Source organism: Schistocerca nitens, chromosome 4, assembly GCF_023898315.1.
Source record: "Schistocerca nitens isolate TAMUIC-IGC-003100 chromosome 4, iqSchNite1.1, whole genome shotgun sequence".
Lineage (NCBI taxonomy): Eukaryota > Metazoa > Arthropoda > Insecta > Orthoptera > Acrididae > Schistocerca > Schistocerca nitens.
In genome coordinates this window covers 734183037-734208805 of record NC_064617.1, presented here as the reverse complement: position 1 = coordinate 734208805, position 25769 = coordinate 734183037, and the positions used below count along the sequence as shown (strand labels likewise).

The following is a 25769-nucleotide window of genomic DNA, read 5'->3' as shown; positions in this document are numbered from 1 at the left end:
GTGTGCCTTGCGCCTCGCCATCTCGCCGCCCGCCAACCGCCGCATCGACACGAACAGGTTGAAACTTTTAGTACTGTATTCGTGTGGACCAGTGTTACTTTTGTTCCTGACTGTTCAATAACAACTTAACTTTTACCAGAACTGTCCTATCATTTAATTATCCTCATCACTAACCTAGACAGGGTCCTTTCCACATGTTGTGCAATCCGAGTGTGCTGAAATGAAGATTTAAAGTTTATGTTAATAATACTTACCTGCAGACCTATCTATGTTGGAATGATGCTTAAAGAACTTTGTTGTTAATGAATATGTAGGTCTGGCAAAGTTGGAAGATAATGTTGAAATTGGTTTAGTAATGAAGTTTAATTAATTTGAGACAAAAATAATGATAGTTAAATAAGCAAGAAATAAGACAAAAAGAGTAGTAACTCATGTATTGGAAATCTTGAGTGCTTAACGATTTCGATAAACTAAAATCTCAGTACAGTGATCATAACAGTTTCAGCCCCCCCCCCCCCACTTTTTCTTTTCTATTCATTTAAATTCTGAAGTGTACTGAATTGATTTGACTAGCAAAGTTAAAGTCAATATAAAAATATAAAACCAAAATTTATTAGTGTTTTACCTTTTTCAAACTTGACATTGTATGTATGTTTCGAAAGTGCTATTTCTAGGGTAACCTATGCCCGATTTTAATCAGATCAATAGACAGTACGAAGTTTGTAGTAAACATTATAGTGTATTGTTGTGTATTTATGGCTTGTTCACATTAGTACAGAAAGTGAAATCATTAGTTCAGTAGATTTTCTGGTTCTAAAATTTACCACATTATGCAGTGCTATTACGTGTTGTTTTGTATCAACATACATCAACTTGTACTGGGAAGAAACTCAGTTAACGCCTAATTAGGCTGGCGACCGTATTATTAACAATTTGGTAGCATCTGCTGTGTCGTTTCTTGTCCGTCGTAACGTGTAGTTGCACTTCAGACTGGCTTGACGCATCATTGTTGTTACTGAGTGGGTGAAAGTCTGATTTTGCCTCCATTCGGGTACACGCGGTCAATATCTACCCCAAAATCCTTTCTTATAAGGTGAAGCCCGTCAACTTACCATAGTACAGGCTTTAATAAGTATCGTACGCAGTAGCGTAGTGTTACAAGTGGCTTCCCGGTGACAGGACATCCAGCTGTTGTCGGTCACAAATTAACGTGAATACCGAACAGAGGATGTTCAGTGGCACGAATTGCAATAAAATTCAGTAAAGTAAATAGCAGTGAACGTCAAGCACGGTGGAGTGGGGTGTAATTTGCATTCAGTATGGACAGGAGCGTAGACACGGTAGATGTGCCGAGCATAATGGAAGATGCGCATGGCAATGACAGGAGTGTACGCAGGCAGATAACAGATGGCGTTAGCGGAAGACAATTGGCGTACATATAATATCACGAACACGTTAACGAACAGATTGAAATGTCGACAGTGCCTCGAACACAGCAAGGGATAAAACAAGAAGTAGAGGGTGACTTTGTAGATGATAGTGGGTATGTGAATGAATCCACTGACATATTTGATTCTCCACAGATAAAGAAAGAACCGAAAGAAACTTTTGAAGTAGGATCGGAACACACAGATTCCGTAGAACTTTTCAGTGTGAAAATTTTAAGCATGAACGATTTATTGGAACAATTAACCAAACAAATTGCCTGACAGAATATTCAGCTTAAAACACACGTTGCAGAGCAGCTCAAAACACAGAACGAGCAGCTTAAAACACACGTTGACGAGCAGCTTAAAAACAAAGTAATCAGTTCAAAACACAGAACGAGCAGCTTAAAACACACGTTGGGCAGCTTAAAGCACAGGTCGAAGAACAAGGAATTAAAATTAGTAAACAAATAGAACAGGTAGAACAAAAAGTGGGTAATTTAAGCTCTGTAGTAAATACTATGAAATTTGAAAATGACTCAATTAACAAGAATATGGATACTATGCAGGGGAAAATTGACAACATTAACAGTAGATTTGATGTTGAAATCCTCAACATCCAAGAGAAAGTAGAGCCTCTGGTTGAAACAAAAGTAGTCGAAAAAGTTTTCGGTCTTAAAACTGAGATCGTAAACGAATGTCAACACGGAATCTCACAATTGAAAAAGGCAGTTTCAGACACTGAAAGAGATTTAGGTGAGAAATTTACCGGATGTGTACAAAAATGTGAACAAAATACTTCGAAAATTCAAGGCAAAATTTTCGATCTTGAGAGTAAAATTAAAGATAGACCTGGTGTTGTCTGTAGTGGCACACCACTTACGAAGCTGTTAGAAGGTGAGGAACGCTTCGATCCCGCCACAAACGTAACGGATGGCATCCATTAGATTTCATCAAAAATTGCGAGAGGATATTTCCTGAACACTTGTCTGATCAGGAAAAGATAAACGTAGTAATTAGCGCCTTAGCAGGTGATGCTAAGCGCTGGGGAATTAATTTGAATACCGAACGAATGACGTTTGAAGAATTTAAGCAAAAGTTTACGGAAGAATATTGGTCCGAACAAAAACAGGATCATTTATGGCGCGAGTTTATCATGGCCAAGCTTCATGATAACAGGGGCAGGAATTCTTTGAAAGATTTCTGCGAATATTGGTACCGGAAGTTGACGCATTTAAGCGGGAGAAGATCCGATTCGGAAATCATATGGGAGCTATATAAAAAGCTTCAAGAAGATTCGAAGAGATACGTGGGAAGCAATCACCGCAGCTTCCAAGCGTTTCTCGAAAGGGTCGAAGACGAAGACCATTGGCGCGAAAGTCGTGCCAATCATCAAAATTTTAGTAACAGGAATAACCGTAATAATGACGGGAGGAATGACGGCGATGGGTTTCACGTCAATATGATACAGAGAGGTAGAGGTAGAGGAAGAGAAAGAGGAAGTTATCCAGGTCGCGGTAGAGGGTACACCGCACAAAATAATGACGCGGGAAACTGATTTCCGCGAACGTTGCGGGCCAAACGGAAGCGGACAGTATATACCGGCCCCGATTTAAGAAATGTTACCGGACCGACAGTAAAGTTATGAGACAGGTTAGAGACAGGCGTGGAACGGCGCAACGTGTTGTTGTGAAACAAGCGTCAGGTGCGAGCGCGAATGAGTCATCTTTGCCGCGCAGAGCGATACTTGTTAACAGGCGAGTGGAGTATCAGAGGGCAACGGCCCAGCCTAGCAGAACAGCTGTTCAGAGAGAAGCCGCTAGCGATGAGGCAGCATTAGATACGAACATTGCCGTAAGAGCTGGTGAATACATTACGAGTGGTAATTCCGTGGCGAAGGAAATAATAGATGAAACTGTGGATACACAGAGAGGTGCGGTTAGCAGTGTTAGTAATGAAGTAAATGGCGAGAATGAATTAGCGGAAATAAGTAATTGGCGTGTGCAGATCGACGATCCGTACAAGGGCCTCAAGCAATGTGAGTGGGAGGATTTTAAGAAGGAGTATGAGGCAAGGAGGTTAATTAGTGGAAAGAAGATAGTAGGGACGTCGATAAGGTGACGTGGCCCGAATTTGAAGAGGAGAGGGTAAATAGCGCCGCGCAGAGTACGCGTGCTGCCGATAGGACGAAGGTTAAAGATAAGAAGGAATTGGAGGATGAAATCCTAAACATTGACGAGGAAGTAACTTCTGTTAATGATCCGTCAACAGTACAAGCTGCTACCGAAAGGCACCGTGCAGAAGGGGCAGATAATTACCTAAAAGTAATTGAAGTCCACAAGGATTACACTAAACATGAAGTAACAGTGGATGTGAGTAAAGCTGATAATGAGGCCGTTTTGTCGAAAGAGGATACCGAGTTAAAATCAAAGCCTGACGAAAATGCAGAGGAAGAACTTAGTGCCTGTCTCAGAAAAGCTTTTATGTTAGAACCTGAAAGCGATCCAGAATGGTCGGATTCTGACGGTAGTTCAGATGACGAATATTTCGGTACTAGTGAAAATAATGGGGATACAGCTAATTGCAATATTGTACCTAATGATGGCGAAGTTTCAAAACAAAATCCAGATGTTGAGACTGAACAAAGAAAGAAAGAGCCACCGGACGACTCAGTGTTTATTTTGCAAAGAGTTCAAGTAAGTAAAGACTTTGAACTCCAGAAACCGAAAAGCCACCAGATATAAATGGTTCACAGGTCAGGAACGTATCTTGGGACGATGTCACAGACGACCAAGGTGCGTTGTGGAAAACAACAGGAAGGGGCATGATTTAGAGACTGGGGCAAGTTTATATTGAACTTTGAGAATGTCATGAACACATTACGTCATGAAACTACTGGGTTCCCACCGGAAGAAATTTTGTTAGGCAGCAGAAGTAAAAGTTTAATTGAGGAAAAACTAGAGTTTCCACCTTGTACAAGCTTGGGATTGAGTCAAAAGAGAGAATTAGTCAGAAAAATGGCAAAGCAAAAAGCTGAATCTAGATCTAAAAGACATGATAAAAATCTGAAAGTTTCAAAATTTAAAATTGGGGATTATGTTCTTTTAAAAACCCACGAAAAATCTAGTGAACTGAACCATGAAATTTCCAAAATTAAATATATTTATAATGTACCGTATATAATACAGAACATTCCACACGATAATGCTTACTACCTGATATATCCAAAATCCAAGAGACCTTTAGGTGTAAGAAATGTTGTGGACCTGAAACTGTATGTTCCTTGAAGTGAGTGACCTAAGTGCTCTCAGAGAGCAATTTGCGTTAAATATGCTGTATTTTATGCTGAAACTAATTTATTCCAAATGTAATTAATCTTTGTAAATGTATGTATACCAATGACAGTTTGCTAATGTACTTATGTGAGTTTCAGATTACCGAATGTACTGTAAATGTAAAGATGTATGGAGAAAAGGGCTGAAAAGAAATAGCAAATGCTGTAAGCCAGATAAAAGATGGGACTGTCAAAAACCAAAGTAGGCAGTATATGAGTCATAATATAAGGGACTGCCATACACCAATGAGGGCAGATAAATAGTCAATGGAGAATTGTAAGTGTGGTACAGGTGATGTGGTAAAATGATGCGAAATGGACTGCCCAAATCTGAATAATAGGCAGCAAATATATGTAGTGATTTTTCTAAATATTATTGTGTGTTTTTTTAGTAAGTAAGGAAATGGACTGCCATTCAAGCAAGCAGCAACAAATTGTCTTATAGTGTATATAGATATTTGCATTTGCTTTTGTAGTTAAATGTTTGTGTTCCAGATTTTGAAATTATTTCTTTGAGAAATTTAGTAAAAATGAGTAATTTGCTATTTAAATAATGTTGTGATAGGAGGTTGGACTGTGCCAAAGGCACTTAAGCAAACGATAGGTAAATGTTCTTGATATGTTAAAAAGTATAGACCTGGATAATGTGAGTGAAACGAAGTTTGTGGTACAAAATTTTTTGATGGGACATTCACACAAAAATTCAGAACCATTGTATAAATATAAAATTTAGTGTTCCCATCAAATTTGCACTTAGTGAAATTTACTGCAAACAGGGGCGTGTGTAACAACAACAACTGTACATATAATAATTTTTTCTTCTGATTTTTGATAAATTAGTGTAAGCGATGTTCTGATTTCATTTCTTTTTTCTTTTCATGTCATTATGTTAAAGAAACTGTAAACAATTTTCGATGTGAATATTAATGTTTATGTCAAATTGCAAGCAATATTATAACAAAATGGAAATGTAAGAGATGTTGAAACTGTTGTAAGATGTTAAAGTTGTAATTGTGTGCCTGGTCCATACGTAGGCAATGTATTAGGATATGTAGAATGCAAAACCTCGGGTGAATACCCTGTCTGTAGGGGAGCGGTAAAAGGTGGATGGTAGGCGAGCGCGGGAAAATGCACACGGGCGCGGTACGGCATAACGGGTTCAGCAGTAGTAGTCGGAGTTGGGCATCGGTCTGCGAAACACGCTCTGGATCGAAGAGGCTCTCCTGGAAAACGTGATTTCATTGAGCCTCGGATGTGCCGTTTCCGACGACTATACAGCATAGCTATATTCCATAGGCACTAAAGGGAAAAGTATTGCGACGCTAAGAAGAAGCAAAGTGCCGATACATCAAGAGCCATAGCTGTGATTGTATGTGTGCTTTGCGCCTCGCCATCTCGCCGCCCGCCAACCGCCGCATCGACACGAACAGGTTGAAACTTTTAGTACTGTATTCGTGTGGACCAGTGTTACTTTTGTTCCTGACTGTTCAATAACAACTTACCTTTTACCAGAACTGTCCTATCATTTAATTATCCTCATCACTAACCTAGACAGGGTCCTTTCCACATGTTGTGCAATCCGAGTGTCCCGAAATGAAGATTTAAAGTTTATGTTAATAATACTTACCTGCAGACCTATCTATGTTGGAATGATGCTTAAAGAACTTTGTTGTTAATGAATATGTAGGTCTGGCAAAGTTGGAAGATAATGTTGAAATTGGTTTAGTAATGAAGTTTAATTAATTTGAGACAAAAATAATGATAGTTAAATAAGCAAGAAATAAGACAAAAAGAGTAGTAACTCATGTATTGGAAATCTTGAGTGCTTAACGATTTCGATAAACTAAAATCTCAGTACAGTGATCATAACAGTTTCAGCCCCCCCCCCCCACTTTTTCTTTTCTATTCATTTAAATTCTGAAGTGTACTGAATTGATTTGACTAGCAAAGTTAAAGTCAATATAAAAATATAAAACCAAAATTTATTAGTGTTTTACCTTTTTCAAACTTGACATTGTATGTATGTTTCGAAAGTGCTATTTCTAGGGTAACCTATGCCCGATTTTAATCAGATCAATAGACAGTACGAAGTTTGTAGTAAACATTATAGTGTATTGTTGTGTATTTATGGCTTGTTCACATTAGTACAGAAAGTGAAATCATTAGTTCAGTAGATTTTCTGGTTCTAAAATTTACCACATTATGCAGTGCTATTACGTGTTGTTTTGTATCAACATACATCAACTTGTACTGGGAAGAAACTCAGTTAATGCCTAATTAGGCTGGCGACCGTATTATTAGCAATTTGGTAGCATCTGCTGTGTCGTTTCTTGTCCGTCCTAACGTGTAGTTGCACTTCAGACTGGCTTGACGCATCATTGTTGTTACTGAGTGGGTGAAAGTCTGATTTTGCCTCCATTCGGGTACACGCGGTCAATATCTACCCCAAAATCCTTTCTTATAAGGTGAAGCCCGTCAACTTACCATAGTACAGGCTTTAATAAGTATCGTACGCAGTAGCGTAGTGTTACAGGCGAACAGCATACTGAACACGACTTGCGTTTCTCACGCCAACTAGAAACCGTGGTTATTTTGCTTTTCAAGCGGCTTTTGGACCGAGGACAATTAAAAACCTTTTTCCCATCAGATGTGGCATGACACTGCCGTGATGGGTGGACATATATAATTCATAGTGCCACAACTGTTGACTGCCTACCCTGTGCAGTCACGCAGATTTACTAAAACGAATGGTATAATGTGCACCTCAGACCTTAGATGTCGTATTGCGATTCATCTGTCATTTGTAGCCGACCCAATTAACGTTAGGAAGTTTACATTTTTTCCTCCTTGACATTTCCCCGTGCGACAATAATGTGCTACCCATATTTGACGTCATTCTGAGCAATGGTCTTATTTCCTCAGGGTTTTGAAAACTGAACTTTAGTTATGAACACCCATTGGAATACATAGGTGATCCACTGTTACAGTCAGAAATTATAACGGCTCTGTAAAATCTGCAATCAAATAAGGTAGAAAGTACTCATTCCTTTGGAATACCTACGGTCGTTTATGGGAGTGGTAACCAAACGACTATCGGGGAAATGTTGTCCACTCAATCCCGAACACAGCAAGGGTGGATAAGTGCGAAAACTATCGCACAATCAGATTCTCATGCATCAAGAGTGATGTATAGAAGAATACAAAAGAAAACTGAGGACCTATTAGATAACCATCTATTTCGCTTCAGAAGAGGTAAAAATCAAGAGAGGCAGTCTTGATCTTGAGCTTGACAATGGAAACAAGCCATAAGGAAAATCAAGACAGTTTCATGGCGTTTCTTGAGCTACAAAAGGCTTTCGACATCATCAGATTGTGCAAGACGGTTGAAATTCTCATGCAGGTGGAACGAAGCTATAGAAGAAGGCGGATATTATACATTGGTCTGCCAAGGTCGAGCTAGGTAAAGTAACATAATACTTCAATTACTCTGTGGAAATGTTTGATAGCGTGGGACAATGTTTCGAGAAGTCTCCCAGTCGTGCACAGAAAGTCGGACGGCATATGGCGTGAGGTTAGTGTGATTATAACACCAAATGGGCCAATCCCTACAACACGAGTTAGTTAAAGGAATGAAAAATGTTAGTGTGTGTGTGTATGTGTGTGTGTGTGTGTGTGTGTGTGTGTGTATAAGTCAATCAGCGAGCAGTTATGGAGTTTTGCGTTGTCCTTCACTACAACATGGTCCAGAGACCACATTTGGATGGCTTCACACGTGAGGGAACCATCGGGAAACTAGAAGAAGGACTAACCATGACGAATGTATCCAGGAGACCACTGTTGCTCACAGTCTTCTTTTACGCAAACGGCGGGCATTTACAATCACAGGCACTGCTGACCAAAGATTGTCGACCACTGTGAACTGCATCAGCAGACGACCGCTACATCGTGCAACAGACAAGAAGGGACCCACATAAAACAGCGGTTGTATTTGCAACCACATTTGCCATGACTGAAAGGCACGCAGTCTCACACTCCATAATGGCACGGTGACTGCATGGGCGGTAGTCTCTTTGCCCGACGATCAGTACATTGTGTTCCGTGGACATCCGCACACAGGCGGCAGCGTTTCCGATGGTCGCAAGAGCATAATGACGGGACCAACGAGAAATGGGTTGCGTGTTCTTCTTCGATAAGAGCAGATTCAGTCTGTGTGGTTATTCTGGACGTACCCTCACATGGTGAGTGGCGGGAACACGTAATGCACCCACGAACATTACGGAATATGTCGTTTTGGAAGTCCAGGTGATATGATGTGGGCGTACAGACCTCCAAATCATTGGACGCAGGACACTCACCGGTCAATGTTACTGTGACACTGTTCTCCTTTCCAACCTGCATATTTTCGGAGTGCATTCGGCCCTGACTCATTTTTAATCATGGCAATGGACGAGTGGTTCGGCAACCACAGATAGCTGAGCCATCGGAAAGAAAGGATATCTGGCAAATGGACTAGCTTGAACGTTCCCTGACTTAAATCCCATCGGGCACGTGTGGGATGCATTTTGGAGACGTGTTGTAGTACTTCCACATGCACCAGCTACCATCTAGCAACTGTCAGCCTCGCGAATGGAACGTCATACCACAATAACTCCTAACCAAACTTATGGCCAGCATCGGAGCACGTTGCAGATGAAGACACACCCTATTTAGAACCATTCTCCGCCTTCACCTTTTGTAATGTCCAGGAGACTATTATAAATCGCGATGACTTCAGTGTAAGTATCGTCCTTGATACAAGTGTTATTTCTGTTCGTTTCATTCCTTATTTCTTTTAGTTACTTTCTGTGCTATATCGCAGCAATTCCTTGCTTGTATATTCAAATTATATCGAGTTGTGTTAATTGGCAGTGATGCATCATGCAAAAGTTACTTATGTCTTTACATTTTAACACCAGTCTGCCACATATGCAAGAACCAAGAGCGAAGGAAAGAATGGATGACAAAGAACAAAGTGCCCGGATTGAAGAAGATGTAGGATAATGATGCAATCTTTCGATCCAGTATTCAATATAGACTTCATAAAAGCAGTGAGGGAAATAAAAGGAAGGTTCAAGAGCGAGATTAAGATACGCTGACGACATTTCTATCCTTAGTATAAGTGAGGAAGAAGTGCAAGAAGTGTTTAATGGCCCGACTTGTTTGAGTACAGAATATGTATTTATAATAAATAAAATAACGACGCGAGTATTGACTTGTAGCAGAAATGACAACATAGCATCCATATTTGTGACCACGATGCAAATGAAGTTAAGGACTATCTTACCTTGGAAGCAAAATAACACTTGACAGACGAACAAGGAGGACATAAGAAGCAGACTAGCAAAGGGCAGAGGACATTTCTGGCCGAAAGGAGTCTACTGCTATCGAACATCGGCCTTAATTTGAGCAATAAATTTCTGAGAATTAGTTTTGGAGCACAACATTGTACGGAAATGAATCAGTGACTGTGGAAAATCCGGAAGAGATTAGAATCAAAGCATTTGAGATGTGGTGCTATAGAAAGATGTTTAAAATTATGTGGAGTGATACGATAAAGAATGAAATGGTCCTTGCACAATTGGTGAAGAACGTATGAGAAAAATTGACGAAGGGGGGGGGGGGGGGGGGCAGGATGATAGCCATGTGTTAAGACATCAGAGAGTACCTTCAGTGGTGCTCTAGGGCAAAAACTATAGGGGAAGCCAGATATCGGAAGATACCCAACACGTAATTGAGGAAATTGAGTTAAGTGGTACTCTGAGATGAAGAGACTGGCGGAGGAAATGAATTCATGTCGAACCTAATCTAACAAGTCATCAGACCAACAAATCCTCTCCCCTCCCCCCACCCCAAGAAAATACATCCTATCACTTCTTTGTGTTAGTCGAACAGTTATTTCAATGAAGTTTGTGTAATGTGAAGACACGTCAAATAATAGCTTTTTTTTTTCTCTGTGGACCTTCTGTTAATAAAGCTGAAATAATCACTATATAATTCTGTGTTAATAACTCCCTTGTTAGTCTCGTTCATCCAGTTGAGTTCAATAAGGAAAAGGGTTTCTGCACAGAATTTGTACGATGTTTCACCACCACTAGGTTTTGTTTATGTGGATATTCTAACTAACTTCGTAATTATGTATTTCTCATTTAGATTGTAATTTAAAATATAAACGGTTGGACACTGACATCTGGGTGTTGACTTGTGATCAATTTCGTCGGAAGCAATAGAAGAATCACAGTTCTTCCACGCTTCTCGTAAGTTAGTCTACGTGGAATCATTGCCTTCCTGATCTCACCGAAGCAGTTATTTACGTGGTAAAAAGAATCGTTCTTAGTTTCTACCGATATTTAATATATTGCATCATTAGCTTCAGTTTACTTGTAACTATTACTTTCTCTTTGATGTTCTCAAATGTATCATCCTCATGCTTACGTTAGATACATATTATTCAATTTTTTACTACCAGACGAAGGTCATTCAGTAAGTAATGTCCCACATTTTTTCCTCGGAACATATTTATTGTCAAGAGTCAGAATTTGGTGACAATATAGATCAACATGTCTTATCTATGTCCTATTTTTTACGTGGTCTCTACGAACGTACGCCAACTTTGTGGAAGAGCATGTTTTCACTGCACGAGTGACACTCCCATCATCTTCAAAGTGACAGAAAGGCCTCTCCGTCGCTCTCAAAACGCTTCAACAATTCAGATGAAATGGTCTTTCTTTGAATCTTGTGGTCCGCTGTGAGCATTCGTGGAAGCCACGGAGAGCACAGCACCTCTTTGAATATCCCAGAGCCTCGATAATTGCAGACGCACTTCCAGTGCTGGCCGACAGCTGTAGAGCCAATTGTCGAGTTGTGATGCTCCGGTCGCCACATGACATCCGCAAGATTCAGCATGTCTGGAGCAGTGGCTGTAACAGGACGTCCCGGGCGTTGCTTATCATGGAGCTCTGTTTCTACCTTTCCTGAAGCTGTAACTTTCTTTACCCATCGCCTAACTGTACTCGTATCAACTGTGGCATCGCCATACACTGCACACAAACATTTATGGATGTTCAGCACGGTTTCTTTTTCTGCACACAAGAATTCAATAACAGTATGCTGCTTGTAACGTGAGTCGTATGTAGACGCCATTTCGACGCTGTACTACAGCTCTGGCATCTGCCAAAACAGTCCGAAACTTCACAGGCGCACAGAACAAGCATAAAATGTGAGGCGCCAACAAGGACATTTGTCTATACATATATCAATGGCTTGAAAAAAAAATTGTGAGGCGTTACTTATTGAACAACCCTCGTATATTTCCCTATGGCATTTCCTTCATTTTTATTGAAACGTACGAAAAATCTATATATGATGCTAAATCTCTTGTTCGTAGTCAGCGTCAAAAGCCTCTCTAAGGAATACGAACCTGTCTACAATTTGATTTGCGTGTTGCAGAGCTTCAGGAAGGCAGCAACTCCACCGCCAACCACCACGATTGACGAAGTGCCGCAGTTTAACCGTACAGGCGTCGAACTGGATGTGAATGAATATGTAACTGCAGTTATCTTTAACATCAGCAAGGACACTGCCATGGTACTCAACATCACCTTTCTGGTAAGTCGCTAATGTCAAGAGACCTACTAGAGTTGTGAACAGTTTGTTCAGATGATATTATTCACGACCTCAAATGAAAATTATTGAAGCAACGTAGGTGCTCTTTCAGCGAAATATTGTTGGATGAATTTAGGAAAAGTGTTTAGTGTTTTACTGTAACAGCGCTGAAAAGAAAGGGAATTCCATTTCGATTCTACACTCTCTCACCACTGATTGGGTATTTGGGGAAAATTACAAATAATGCAAAGCTGCAAATCAGCTCTGTGCGTTTCAAGACTGATCAAGTGATGCCAGAACATTTTCCTTGCGTAGCTTACCAATATTAGTAGGGGCAACTAGTTGAGTATAGTGCCTGACTATTACACTAAACAAAGTATTGGCTAATCTGTTAGTGAAATACTGAATCCTTATGATATTTTCGATGTGTACTACACTATAATTAACAGTGTGTTGATAAGGGAGAGGAACTATTTGCTGATGTAATAGAATAAACTGGTTTCTGTTTGTGGCTCATGTGAATCCAGTATTAATCTATTTGTGGCAGAGCTTTTGAAGACTTGCGATCAGACAAGAGGAAAGGATATGTAATATTCCTATGGAATAATTGAAATCACTGGGGTAGGTAGCAGCTAAACGATCACCAAATTTATAATGTATAAATTATATGAGGTGGAGACATACCATCGTACTATCGGAATATCAACATCCATAAAGCTCCAAAGACAGATAAAAGCGAAAGCAACTCATGTATTAAGTTTCTTGAATACAATACAAAATACCGGAAAAGAAAATTATTTTCTTTTTTATAAAACGATCCGTTTAGCTTTAAAAAAGATAAAGTCACCAATGGGGCGGTCTGACTTTGCGCTTCACAATGGAAGCAAGAGATAACAAAAATTAAGACACTGTTACAGGATTTGTTGACGTGGAAAACTCGTCAGTATGAGTTGTTACAACATCTTTGAAACCCTGAGAAAAATAGGCATAAGGTGTAATGGAAACGCGGCAATATACGGTATGATAAGTTTCGAAAATGACACTCTTATCCTCTGTGAAAGCGAGGGATAATTACAGGACGTATCGACTTGATATAACTATCTACTGAAAACATAATATCGACTCAGAGTAAACGAAAGAAAGACAGATGCGTCGAGGTTGAGCAGAAATGATATTGGTGACAACCTAATACCAAAATTAGAGATCACGCAGTAGACTACATTCTCCTCCAATCCATCCTTTCATTTCCGTAATTTTACGAATATTTTCTAATATAAGTACTGCAAGGCTAGGTTCTATAGGAGTGAGGTCATCATCGGACAAGTTTTTAAAGAGTCTCTCGGGTCAGCTATCACTCTTTTCAATTTTCTGCCAACTGTCTCATATTTCATAGCGCTGTTCGCGTCCTCATGAAAAAAGATAATATCGTCTTGATTTCTGTGTGGGAATTACTTAAATGTTGTGACAGCCAAGACATGACTCTTCTCCGAGATAAGACCGATGGTATTCACGTCGATAGCTCAGTGTCCTCAACGAAATGTCTCAAATAGCATCGAATATAAAACTCAATCTAAAGTACAGAGTCACTTGATATTTATTGAGTGGTGTACAGCGTCACAGATTTCATGAATAAGAAGGAAGTAAGCTGAAGGGAAGCTCATTGGAGTACATCCTTGGAACGAACAAGGTCAGAAAAATAAATCGACATTGTCCTTGCGAAGTGCCGGTGAAAAGAGTGGAAAGAATGAGGAAAGTTAAGAGGACACAAACCATCTCTGACTTACTGGGAACGAATATGACAAAGACTGTACTGGATAACGTGTGGCTCAGATAAAATATTTGGCTTACTATTTGCGTACAGCTTGAGCCCCACGCGTCAGCTTTAACGCCCTGCAGTAGCTTGACAGCCTAATGTACCAGACATTGGCTAGTTATTGCGAATAATAAATAACATAAAATGCAGCTGGTTACATTAAATGAAATAAACGCTGTCAGGTGAAGTTACAATTAAATGAAATAGGCAAACAAAAAGCTCTTTCAAATAATTAAAGATGGTGGTCCTACACAAATTATTTAAATAATTAATAATAATGTAAGTCCCACAGTGAAGCTTGCTATATTGCATTAACACGAAAATGTATCAAATTCTCCAGTTCTACTGTTCACTGAACTCAACTCGACGGCACAGGGATGGAAGTTGCACCCTGACATTTTCAGCAGTTTTAGTAAGTACTTTTGATGTTCTAAGGAAACTCTGCCTTGACTTCAATCGCTGCGAATATTGTTTATGCACATACAGGGGATGGGTTTGTTGTGGTTATTCTTTCTTTCATTCTTTATTTGCATTAATTTTTCTTCGAATGGGAGGCGGTGTTATTGCTGCAATATAGTAAATCCATTCGACAGGAGTAGATTTCAAACAACGAGTAGATTTCAGACAACCTGCTATAATTCTGCAGTTGCTGTTGAGAGCTACATTTAACTTTTTGGCATGCGACGAATTATATCAAACATGACAAGCGTACTCTGCTGCAGAATACGCTAATGCATTTGAAAAGGTTTCAGGTTGACTACCCCACTGTGTTCCGCCAAATTTTCTTAACAGATTTTTCCTGCTGGAAACTTTCAACTTGCAATTTATGCAGTGTCTCTTGAAAACAAGAGAGCTGTCCAGCGCCACTCTTAGGTATTTTAAAGTTTAGCAATGTTCTAACTCAGTTCCTTACCATACTATCATCAATTTACAAGGAACTTCCCTATTTCTTGAATGAAAAGCCAACACTTGAGTCTTTGAGTAGTTTGATTTAAACTGATTTCTGCCATGGTATCTTGACAGATCTTCAAGGGCAGTCATGAGGGCGTTATCCACTGATTCAATGTCTGAGCACTGAGTGGCAAGAGCAAGGTCATCAGCATACAAGAAACTCCTGCTTTTGGGGCTATAGGTTGGGCGTTTGTATACATGTTGAATAGGATTGGAACTAGCACGCTTCCTTGGGGAAGACCGTTTTTCTGTAGTTTCCATCGGTTACATTTCCCTTGCAATTCGACGAAGAACCTGCGGTTTTGCAGAATTGCTGCGATGAACTTAGTTAGGCTAAAATCCTTCGTATTGAAACCTTGAGTTGTAGTAGCTGGTGGTTGACAGTGTCATAGGCCAGTGATAAGTAGACAAGTACCACCCCTGTTACCTTACGATCTTCAAAGCCATCTTATATAAACTGCGTAAGATTCATCAGTTGTCCTGAGCAGCTTTTACCTGCACAAAATCCAGCTTGTTCAGGTATCAGCAGGCTGTAAACTATAGGTAGGAAGCGATTTAAGATCATTCCTTTCAGTAGTCTCTATAGATGACAGAGTAATGGAACTAGTCTAAAATTCTTTGGAGTCTTCTTTATCAGGTTACAGCAAACAGTCACTCGGCTCTTCTGCTGTATCTTTTGGATTTGACATCTACTCACACAATTTTTAGAGTTACAGAATTCATTTCTCTGTTGTTATGCAAAGTGATTTATTTTCTCTGTTTGTATATCATCTAAGCCAGCTAATTTCCCGTTCTTGCTTTTTTTTAATTGCCTTATCTCTTTCTTACATGCTGTTTAGGCGACTTCTGCCACAGAATGTATCAGGATGACCAAATGTAGAGGGAAGACACCAAATGTAGTGGGTGGGTGTCAGGAGTTGCCATATTGAAACTCGGCAAGAACTTCCCAAGTGATTTATTTGCTTCCACTACAGTGCTCCGTTCACCTCGGTCTGCGTCACAGGGTCACACAATGCTGACGAAGCACCCCAGTGGCCTGTGCAATGCAATGCTGTGTCATGCCGGCCTTGGCTGGCCCGCTGAGTTCCGATGATGTCCGCATTCGGGAGGACGACGGTTCAATCCCGTCTCCGGCCATCCTGATTTAGGTTTTCCGTGATTTCCCTAAATCGCTTCAGGCAAATGCCGGGATGGTTCCTTTGAAAGGGCACGGCCGATTTCCTTCCCTCACCCGAGCTTGCGCTCCGTCTCTAATGACCTCGTTGTCGACGGGACGTTAAACACTAATCTCCTCCTCCTCCTCCTCCGATGATGTCAGCGCTGCTCGGGGTGATTTGCGGGCGGCGAGCTGTGTCCCTCTCCTCACCAGCATAGCCGTTATCATGGCAACGAACAAGTGCCCGCTATCCGGCGTCCGAATCTGTGGCCCTCACCTCGGGAAGTCTCCGGCGTGTGTCAGGAGCCAAGACGACTGCCCGCGGTAGCGAGCCGAAGAGTTGCCCGCCACTGGCTGGCTGTCCCCACGTCGGCCTCAGAGGGTCGAACCAACGACCTGACGTGGACTGGGATGCTGACGCCCCTTCTGTTCCTGTGTGTAGACCGGTGGTGTGATACGCCCCACCGTCCAGGAGAGCTGACACACTTGAATGAATCTCGTTAGAAAATGGCGCCTATTTATACTTGGCTGTGCGCCTCTGTTTTGCCAAGCACGCCGCTTCGCGTCACGTATGCACAACACTCAGGTTGGCCAGTGGCCCTCTTCTGCAAGTGACTTGCGCCATGCAAACTGCTGTGTGCCCTCTCCGGCAGTTCTACGCCCCTGTGGCCTCTATTTGCCTTCGCAACTGCTGGTGTGCGTAACTTACTGCAATCCGGCTGGCACCCGGCTGTACCTTGTGCTCTGAATATCGCACAAAACTTACTTTCCCTATCCTAATCGGTGGTGCCGCTACTATGCTGATCGATGTAAGCAGATTGTTCTCATCTTGCTCTTCTCTTTGCAATTTTGGCTTTTCGGATTTGTGGGTGGCCTTCCAACTCAGCAGTAACTGATGTGCTATCCAGTGTGACCGCATGCCGCTGAAGTTCAACTAACACTAGGAAACTGTTCCTATGGCTCCCTGAATGTAACTGCCTCTTTACCTGCGTAACATGAACTCCCCCGTTTTACCTTCTGTTGGCTACCAGTTGGCCTCTGAACACTCCACCATCGCTGCTCAGAGCTAATAAGACGCAAGTCGACATGTAGGCCCACGCCATTGGGCTACAGTCAGTCTCCCTTACACCTTACATTCTTTCTTAACTCTAATGTTTAATAAATAGGAATGCTTAATAAAATGAATTGTTTCATGCAATGGACCACCAAGCTTTGCCTCATATTATTTACACTATAAAAGTTCAGTATTAAAGAAATAATTTACAACTAAAATGCGTTAATGATCGATGATGATAGTATCATGCTAGATTCACTGATTGCGTTCATGTAGAGGGCATGATGATCTGACACTGGTGTGCACTGAATCCATGTTATAAGACAAACTAGATTGATTCTGGCCCTGTAGTGTTCACAACTGATATGTGGAGTGTTACAATCAGACACAATGTGTGTCGAGATCGCTCATTGCGTTTACTTGTAATTAAAATGAATATAACTCTCAGCTGAAATTCTTGCATTCAAAAGTTTACTTGTGTATTATTAGAGATATCACAAATATCCGTATTTCAATAGGGATAGTGATTTTGTTATACTCAGATTAGTTCTATAAAGAACAGTTGAATTTCTGTTGAGTCTTTAATATTTGTATATTCTTTCACTTTTAAAAGCAGAAGTCCCTGTTCCTAGAGTTGGCGAAGCATCCCTTCTGCCGTTGTTTTATTAACGAGCATAGGATTTTCCGCCTTGTACCTGCGCTGACCAGTCCTTAGCATCAATTCGCTAATAGCCGCTGAGTTAGGCATTCCCTGGTGCCGCTCAAGCTGGTGGCCGTACCGGCGCCGCTGCGGCTGAACAGTACTTTCGTGCTCTTGTTTGTTTGTTTCGTTTTAGGGCGCAAAAACAACGAGGGTCATACTAGCCCACGTCAAAACTGTAGAACACGAAGATAGAGAGGAGTTAAAAACGACTACACGTCAATCCCAATCGACGTGATGGAAGACAGTTAAAAACAGGGACGTGGAGGAAGGTCTATAAAATGCACGGAGGTCCTGAACTAGAATTTAAATGGCCTTCGCCATATTGCTATGACGGATAAAAAGTAAAACGCGGTCGACAGCCCGCGCGTCGTATGGTAAAACGGCCGATAACTCAGACGGCAAACCCTAGGTCGAACGTAAACGGTTAAAAAATGAGCATTCCGTCAGGAAATGGCGGACAGCTAAAACTTGGGTGCAATGTGTACAAAGTGGTAGGGGAGCGCCACTTAACAAATGACGATGGCCAAAAGGCAGTGCCCACTAGATTTTAAGTCCTTAACTTAGCTATCTGGGCATTCCCCAGCTGTTGTGTTATGTTACACCTTTCAATAGGAATCGTTTCAGCAATCGCTTTAAACGATTTTGGGAAATCACGGGAAAACTAAATGTTCTGTATACTGCTCCTCAAGAGTGCGACTGTAGTGTGGTGACAGTTGATACACATTACTCGGTAGGAATATAATACTTCTGTAATATTTTCGTATAGCTTAATGTGCAATGCACTGGATTTCAGGACAGAGAGGTGACTCCTGCACGTGTCGAATCCAGATGCCAAGTTAACGACCGTTACTCTGCTACACCGGTCAACATAATTGTTACTTCTATCTGTTTCCCATAGTCATCTATATATATGTCCGGCTTGTCACCCTATCCCTTCATAAACACAACATACACGTCGATGAATACACGAATACACAGCAAAAAGTCTTTCCCTTCATACACTAAATAATGTTTATGGTGATGGAAAGAGTATCCACCCACATATTTAAAATCAGTATCTCATTAGTGGATCCTGCCACAGATGGATCATATATTGAAAAAGAAGCCTGATGAAGGCATGAGAACGTGATTTTTCATGTCGATAGCCTAGCCCAAGCCAAGTATTTCACAGATCTCTAGCCGCTTCATATTTGAATGTAATCTCAAGGTTTCAACGATTTCCTTTGTCTTCATGATCAGGAGTTACCTCTTGGCCGGGGTGTAAAGCTAGTTCGTGTCCGTAGTGTAACACTAAACGTGCACCCAGGGTAACGCTAAATGAACTAGCACATACTGGCAGTCAGATAATCTGAGGATCTCCTGACTATAAGACACTTTCAGTAAGAGTTATGTCACCAGACAGACCAAACGGCCCTTCTCAGGTCCCTCTGACCAGGAAACTCGGACTCGTGGTTCGAATTTGTCACATAAACATAGAAGGCATAAGCTATGCTAAGTGCCAGTTTCTATCAAAACTATTAAAAATGACAACATTGACTTGGTTGCTATACAGGAAACTCATTGTGATACAGTGCAACAACAAAATAAAAGGGGCAAAATACCAGGCTATGAACTGTTGGGAGGGACCTATCATAGGTCTTATGGAGTAGCCACATATGTCAAACAAGATATTGAAAACGCTTTCCTAATTTCTACATCCACCAACGAAGACATTCATAACGTTGTCACAAAAATCGGAAGCATTACCGTCTCCAATATTTATAAGCCACCTGCTACACCTTGGCCAGCCCACGTTCTTCAAACTCATCCACATCCTGCTGCATATGTTGGAGATTTCAATAGTCATCATGAACAGTGGAAGTATAAAGACAATGATGCAAATGGAGAAGCACCAGCAAAATGGGCAGAAGACGAATACTTATACCATGTATTCGATGCTAAGGATCGATTTACGTTTAGATAAGCTGCCTGGAGACAGGAATACAACCCTGACCTGTGTTTCGTCTCGTCCAACAACAGAGACCAACCTCTCACGGCCTCGCGTAGAGTTCTGTCCGACTTTCCGCACAGTCAACACCGTCCAATCATAATAGAGGTAGGAACTCAAATTCCGCAAATTACCTCTATTCCTCGCCCACGATAGAATTTTAAAAAAAGCCAATTGGACTGCGTTCTCCACAGATCTGGACAAATGTTTGGGATGGATACCACCTACTAGCAAAAATTACCAAAGATTTGTTGGTGCCATGATAAGCACGGCCAAGAAACACATACCAAGAGGGTACCGCAAAGAATACATCCCTGGATGGTCCCAAACCATCGAAGAACTATACCAGAGCTTCCTTGAAACCGGAGATCAGGAAATAGCGGATGAACTGCTTCACAGCTTGGATGCTGCCAGAAGACAAAAGTGGACGGAAACTGTAGAAAGCCTCAATTTCCAAACATCTAGCAGGCAAGCATGGTCACTGCTGTGAAAACTAGGTAGCAGCCCACTAGCACAACGACAAAAAGCAGCTGTAAGACCAAATGCCATAGCTGCACACCTAGTTACACGTCTAGGACACCAAAGGATAAAACTCATACAATCCAAGTGAAGCGAGAACTCAAAATCTTAAAACATGAAGCCACAGAAACTGAACACTCTCGCCCTTCTCTAGCGCAGACATAGAAAAAGCTCTGAAAGATGTCAAACCAACAAAGGCACCAGGTTTCGACAACGTTCACCCTGAATTCATAATAAACTATGGCAAGTATACTAAAGTATGGCTGGCTCAATTTTTCACAAACATAATGCAAACTGGCAATATCGCACAAGAACTCAAACGATCTAAGGTAATAGCTATTCTAAAGCCTGAGAAGCCAGCAGACAACTCAAAAAGCTACAGACCAATTGCCCTGCTGTTTGTAATTTACAAATTACTAGAGAGGCTTATATATAACAGAATTAGCCCAGAATTGTTCAGGGCGATCCCAGTTGAACAGGCAGGCTTTCGGCCACGGAGAAGTTGTTCTGACCAGGTATTGTCATTCACTACTAACATTGAGGCGGGATTCCAGAGAAAATTGAAAACATTAGTCGCCTTTATTGACCTCTCAACAGCTTACGACACTTTGTGGAGAGAAGGCATCATGTACAAAATTCTTCGAGTAATTCCTTGCAAATCTATAGCACGCTTAATAGACAGCATGCTCAATGACAGGGTGTTCCAAATAAGTATGGACACTGACTACAGCTCCATCAAAAAACTAAAGAATGTCTTACCACAAGGATCAGTGCTTGCGCCACTGCTGTTTAGCCTCTATATTGCAGACCTGCCGGAAACACAATCAAGAAAGTTCGGGTATGCTGACGATTGGGCCCTCGCTACAAGATGCAGCACAATTGAAGCATCTGAGGATATCCTAACGAAAGACCTGAAGATAATGGGTGAATATTTCCGTAAGTGGAGACTTCAACCAAATGCTTCCAAAACAGAGGTTAGTTGCTTCCATCTCAACAACAAACTCGCTGGAAAGGAACTCAACATTCGATTTGAAAACACCGTTCTTAGGCATAATAAAACTCTGAAGTACTTGGGCATGACGCTGGATAGAACTCTATCTTTTAAAGAGCACCTAACAAAGATTGCCGAAAAATTAAAGACAAGAAACAACATTATTCAAAAGCTCTGTGGTACTACCTGGGGAGCAGCGGCCTCCACTCTCCGCACCTCTGCTTTAGCAGTTGTATTCTCGGCTGCCGAATACTGTGCTCCGATTTGGCTAAACAGCCCACATGTAAAAAAGGTGGATGTCCAGTTGCATAACACTCTAAGGATGATTTCTGGATTAGTTAAAGCCACTCCAACGCAATGGCTCCCAATATTAAGCCACATCCCGCCGCCACACCTGAGACGTACTGACGCCCTTGTACGTGAATACAAACACATCATGGGAAATCGAAGCCTGCCAATCCACCAAGACATTGAGGCTGCAAACACTAATAGGCTTCGACCTAGGAACCCGCCAACAAGAACAGCAAGGAACTGTGTACAAGAAGGTTTCAGTATCACAAACGCATGGTCTGAAAAATGGAGGGCATGGCAAAATCATAACATGCCTTGCATCACGCAAAAGCCACCTGCTTTTGACCTACCACGGAAAACGTGGTCCACTCTAAATAGGATTAGAACTCGTCATGGCAGATGTGCTTACTCCCTGTATAAATGGGGTAAAATACCATCCCCTCAGTGTGACTGCGGAGAAAGTCAGACCATCAGCCACATTGTTGAGGAGTGTTCCAGAAGAGTCCATAATGGGAGCCCCGACGACTTCCTGCTCACAACTCCAGAGTCAATATATTATATTAATAGACTTGATGTTTGTTTGTAATCCGTAAACTTTGTTATATTAGTAATGTTGGTTTGCAATTATTAACGTTTGTTATATTAGTGATTTGTCTGTTTGTTTCTTATGTGTCTGTATTGCCATACGATAAATAAATAATTAAATAAACCTCTAGATGTGGAAGTTCCGTGACGTCTATATGTTGCAGTTCCGTCAGCTGAAGTACCACATAGCTTGCAGGTAACCCGTGATTATGATGACAAGTGAAGTCGACGAACGCTTGAGGTTACATCCACATCTGACGTGGCAATAAATCCTTGAAATATTTATCCAAGAGTGAAGATCGGTTCTGACAAGGGTGTTATTGTACGGAGTATTCAATATCATTAAATAATGCAGTAAATGATCCAACGCTGTATCTGTTACATAATTGTATCAGCATTATTTTGTAGATATTCACGTAATCAGATCTTTCTCTGAGGAAACTTATCATGTTCTGTCAGCCACGTGGGACGCACAGTAATTCTAACGGCCTGCTCACAATTGTGGTTTTATCTGGTTTCTGTTTTAAACTGCTATACACTTTTTGGCGTACTTCCTTTATCTGCCTTAATGGGTGCAGCTAACTGGTAGAGATCTAACGGATGGAAAGTTCTGTTTGCGGCCTGATAGTGGGGTAGAAGGAGCCTCATTTAAGCATATGGGGGATGATATTTACAGATGTAGTATTTGCTTTACAGTCAAGAGAAACCTTAAAAATAACCGTGAGATTGGAGTTTGTTGTAAATTACTTGTGGGACAACGCATCCTAGAAATAAATAAAAGATCGTCACGCATCTTAGAGAATCTTTCAGTAGTGTAACACGGTAAAGTCGATGATTTTCTCTCTACGTCTGTAACGTGGGTAACTAACAGTAAATATACTGCATATTTATACTACGAGACAGAGCACTAACAACAAAGGTCGGCTATGCCCACAGAACACAGCGGACCGTATACACCAACTGGTGGAGGCGGCGAAGCCGTTCATGGCGGCGAAGCTGGGTCTGGACATCAGCGCCTCCTCCTTCACCACGACTGAGCCCATCGAGTCGCTGGTGCCACGCCTGGGACCTCCGCTGGGCGGAGATTCCGCAGGCACTTCTGCAACGTCGACACAAGACATCTCTGTGAACAGGACAGATCGCTCTGGGAAGCCGGCAGTTTAGTACCACAGAGTTCGCAATTGATCACATTTTCAAGCACTCAATCAAGTAACTGCAGTTTTTTTTTAATTCTCTGTTATTGATGAAACTATCCATTCTCATACTAAATAGTCTTCTTTCAAATAGAAAATTATGTATGACTGATTGTAAGACAGTAAGTGAGCAACTGGGACAGGTGAAGAGGTGGTCTTGTGGAAAGTGGATTTCATTCATGGTAAAACTGTATTGTCTCATTCTTTGATTTATACACAGTTGAGTCACATGGTGAAAAGTTGACAAGCAAAGTAAATGCGATATGTAGAACAACGCCCAGGCAGGTTTCCAGCTGTTCTACAAACGAATGATGTGGCTTTAATGGTATATGAAGCCTGGCCACCAATAGCGGACGCAACATCTGTGGAGTGGCTCTTGGAGTAAAATCGAAAGAGCGCCTCTGAGGGTAGAGTTCGTTCGACAAATATTAAGTCATAGTTTAGTCGGAGAAATTAGGCAACCAACTTTCGAGAATTTGCCAAATGTGGAGCACCACGCTTCATTCTTGAAAGATTTAATCCCATGGAGTAAGAAATATTTTGTTTGTGAACGACTTCTGAAGAAGCTGGTTATTGATCCCTTGCATTGACACAAAAGCATGTTCGCGAGCTGCAACCAGCTTCTTCTTTTACCCAAGATGTTTGATTTTGCGCTTTTCGAATTTTCATTTGTTGAACGATGCAGAAAGTGTCGTTAATCAGGCAATAACGTTTCATCTGTCAGCCCATATCCAATTCTCGCATTTCCACGCAATCTAATCCTTCATTCACAATATACTTTCGATAGGATAATATTCGTCCGTGTCCGGCATGCAGAAAAATTAGTCGGACTCGCTTTATTGACATTTTGGTATGGAGAGCTCCACTGATATGCGGAGGTCATCGGGTGTTCCAATGGATAATGAACTTTTTCGATTTTCACATCAAGTGAGAGCGCAGTTTTCCCAGTAATTTGACGATGTTAGCAAAGAATTTCACCTACTTTGCTGTTTCAGAACCAGTGCTGATATTGGCCCGCACACTGGGAGACAGTTTCTTTTAGAGTCTCAATGAGTCGGACTATTAGTCACGAAAACACTCAGTGTTATAGTTTGATAAAACAAGGGTCTAGACGCCTTATAAAGTTTTTGAACATAATTAATAATGCTTACGCTGTCAATAATATATGGTCGAACATATTCTTTACCACCTACGTTGACATTTAGTTGGAGCACTAGAATCATGATAATGTTATATTACACTGTCGGCAGACGGTGTCAGCTACAAACACGCAAACACAAACACTTAGAACTCTAACACCCAGAAGAAATATCAACAATGTACGCCCACAACAACAAGCTAAGGATACACTCTAACAACACCAATTCAGCCCAAAGAATAGGCTACAGCCTCATACAACAAGAGCTTAAACTGGCCTATCTAACAGAGAATTCAGTAGAGAGAAAACTAAAAGCAACTAATACAAACATAGAGAAAAATAACTCATCTAGTCTTAAGCAAGTGACATGCAAGGATTACAAATCAATTTATATTGTACATGAAAGGAGAGACTTTAATGCTAGATACATAGAACAGAGAAAAGTGTTAAAGAGAACACAGCTGTTTTTCTACATTTCCTGAATATCTTGGACATGAAACATAGCCCAACAGATACAGCTCTCTGTAAATAAAACGCGCGCGCACACACACGCACACTCACTTTCTCTCTCTCTCTCTCTCTCTCTCTCTCTCTCTCTCTCACTCACACACACACACACACAAACACAGAATGTTCCACATAGAATTAATGATGTTGGCTTAACCATAACATTTCTAGTCGTAAAATTTCGAGACAAATAAATTGTTTATATTATTTTCTATATGGCTGCAGATGACAAAATATGAAAGGAAAAACAACTGTAGTGCAAAACATAAGAAACGAGAAAAACTACAGCCTATGGTAACCAGGTATATATTCAAAGTCTACTGTTTTTGCAAATTCGTAAATAGTTTCTTAAAAACTCGATTTCAAGTTTGTACAAATAGTAAAAAGAAGAAACAAAATAGAAACACACACACACAATGCTGAAGCTTCAGTGAATATGTCTGAGTAATAAAAGAAAAAGAAACATGCTTTGCTCAAGG

The 25769-nt window shown here is 41.1% G+C and overlaps 1 protein-coding gene across 1 annotated transcript in view; it reads left to right on the top strand.

The window, feature by feature from the left end:
* The window catches only part of LOC126253271 (uncharacterized), a 79102-nt gene extending 55458 nt beyond the window's left edge, over positions 1-23644 (top strand). Inside the window, exons 3-4 of the mRNA XM_049954485.1 lie at positions 12247-12405; positions 23389-23644. Of these exons, the coding sequence (XP_049810442.1) occupies positions 12247-12405; positions 23389-23616 (387 nt within the window). The 3' untranslated portion in view covers positions 23617-23644. The remainder of the gene's footprint in view (positions 1-12246; positions 12406-23388) is intronic.
* The last annotated feature ends 2125 nt before the right edge of the window (positions 23645-25769 follow it).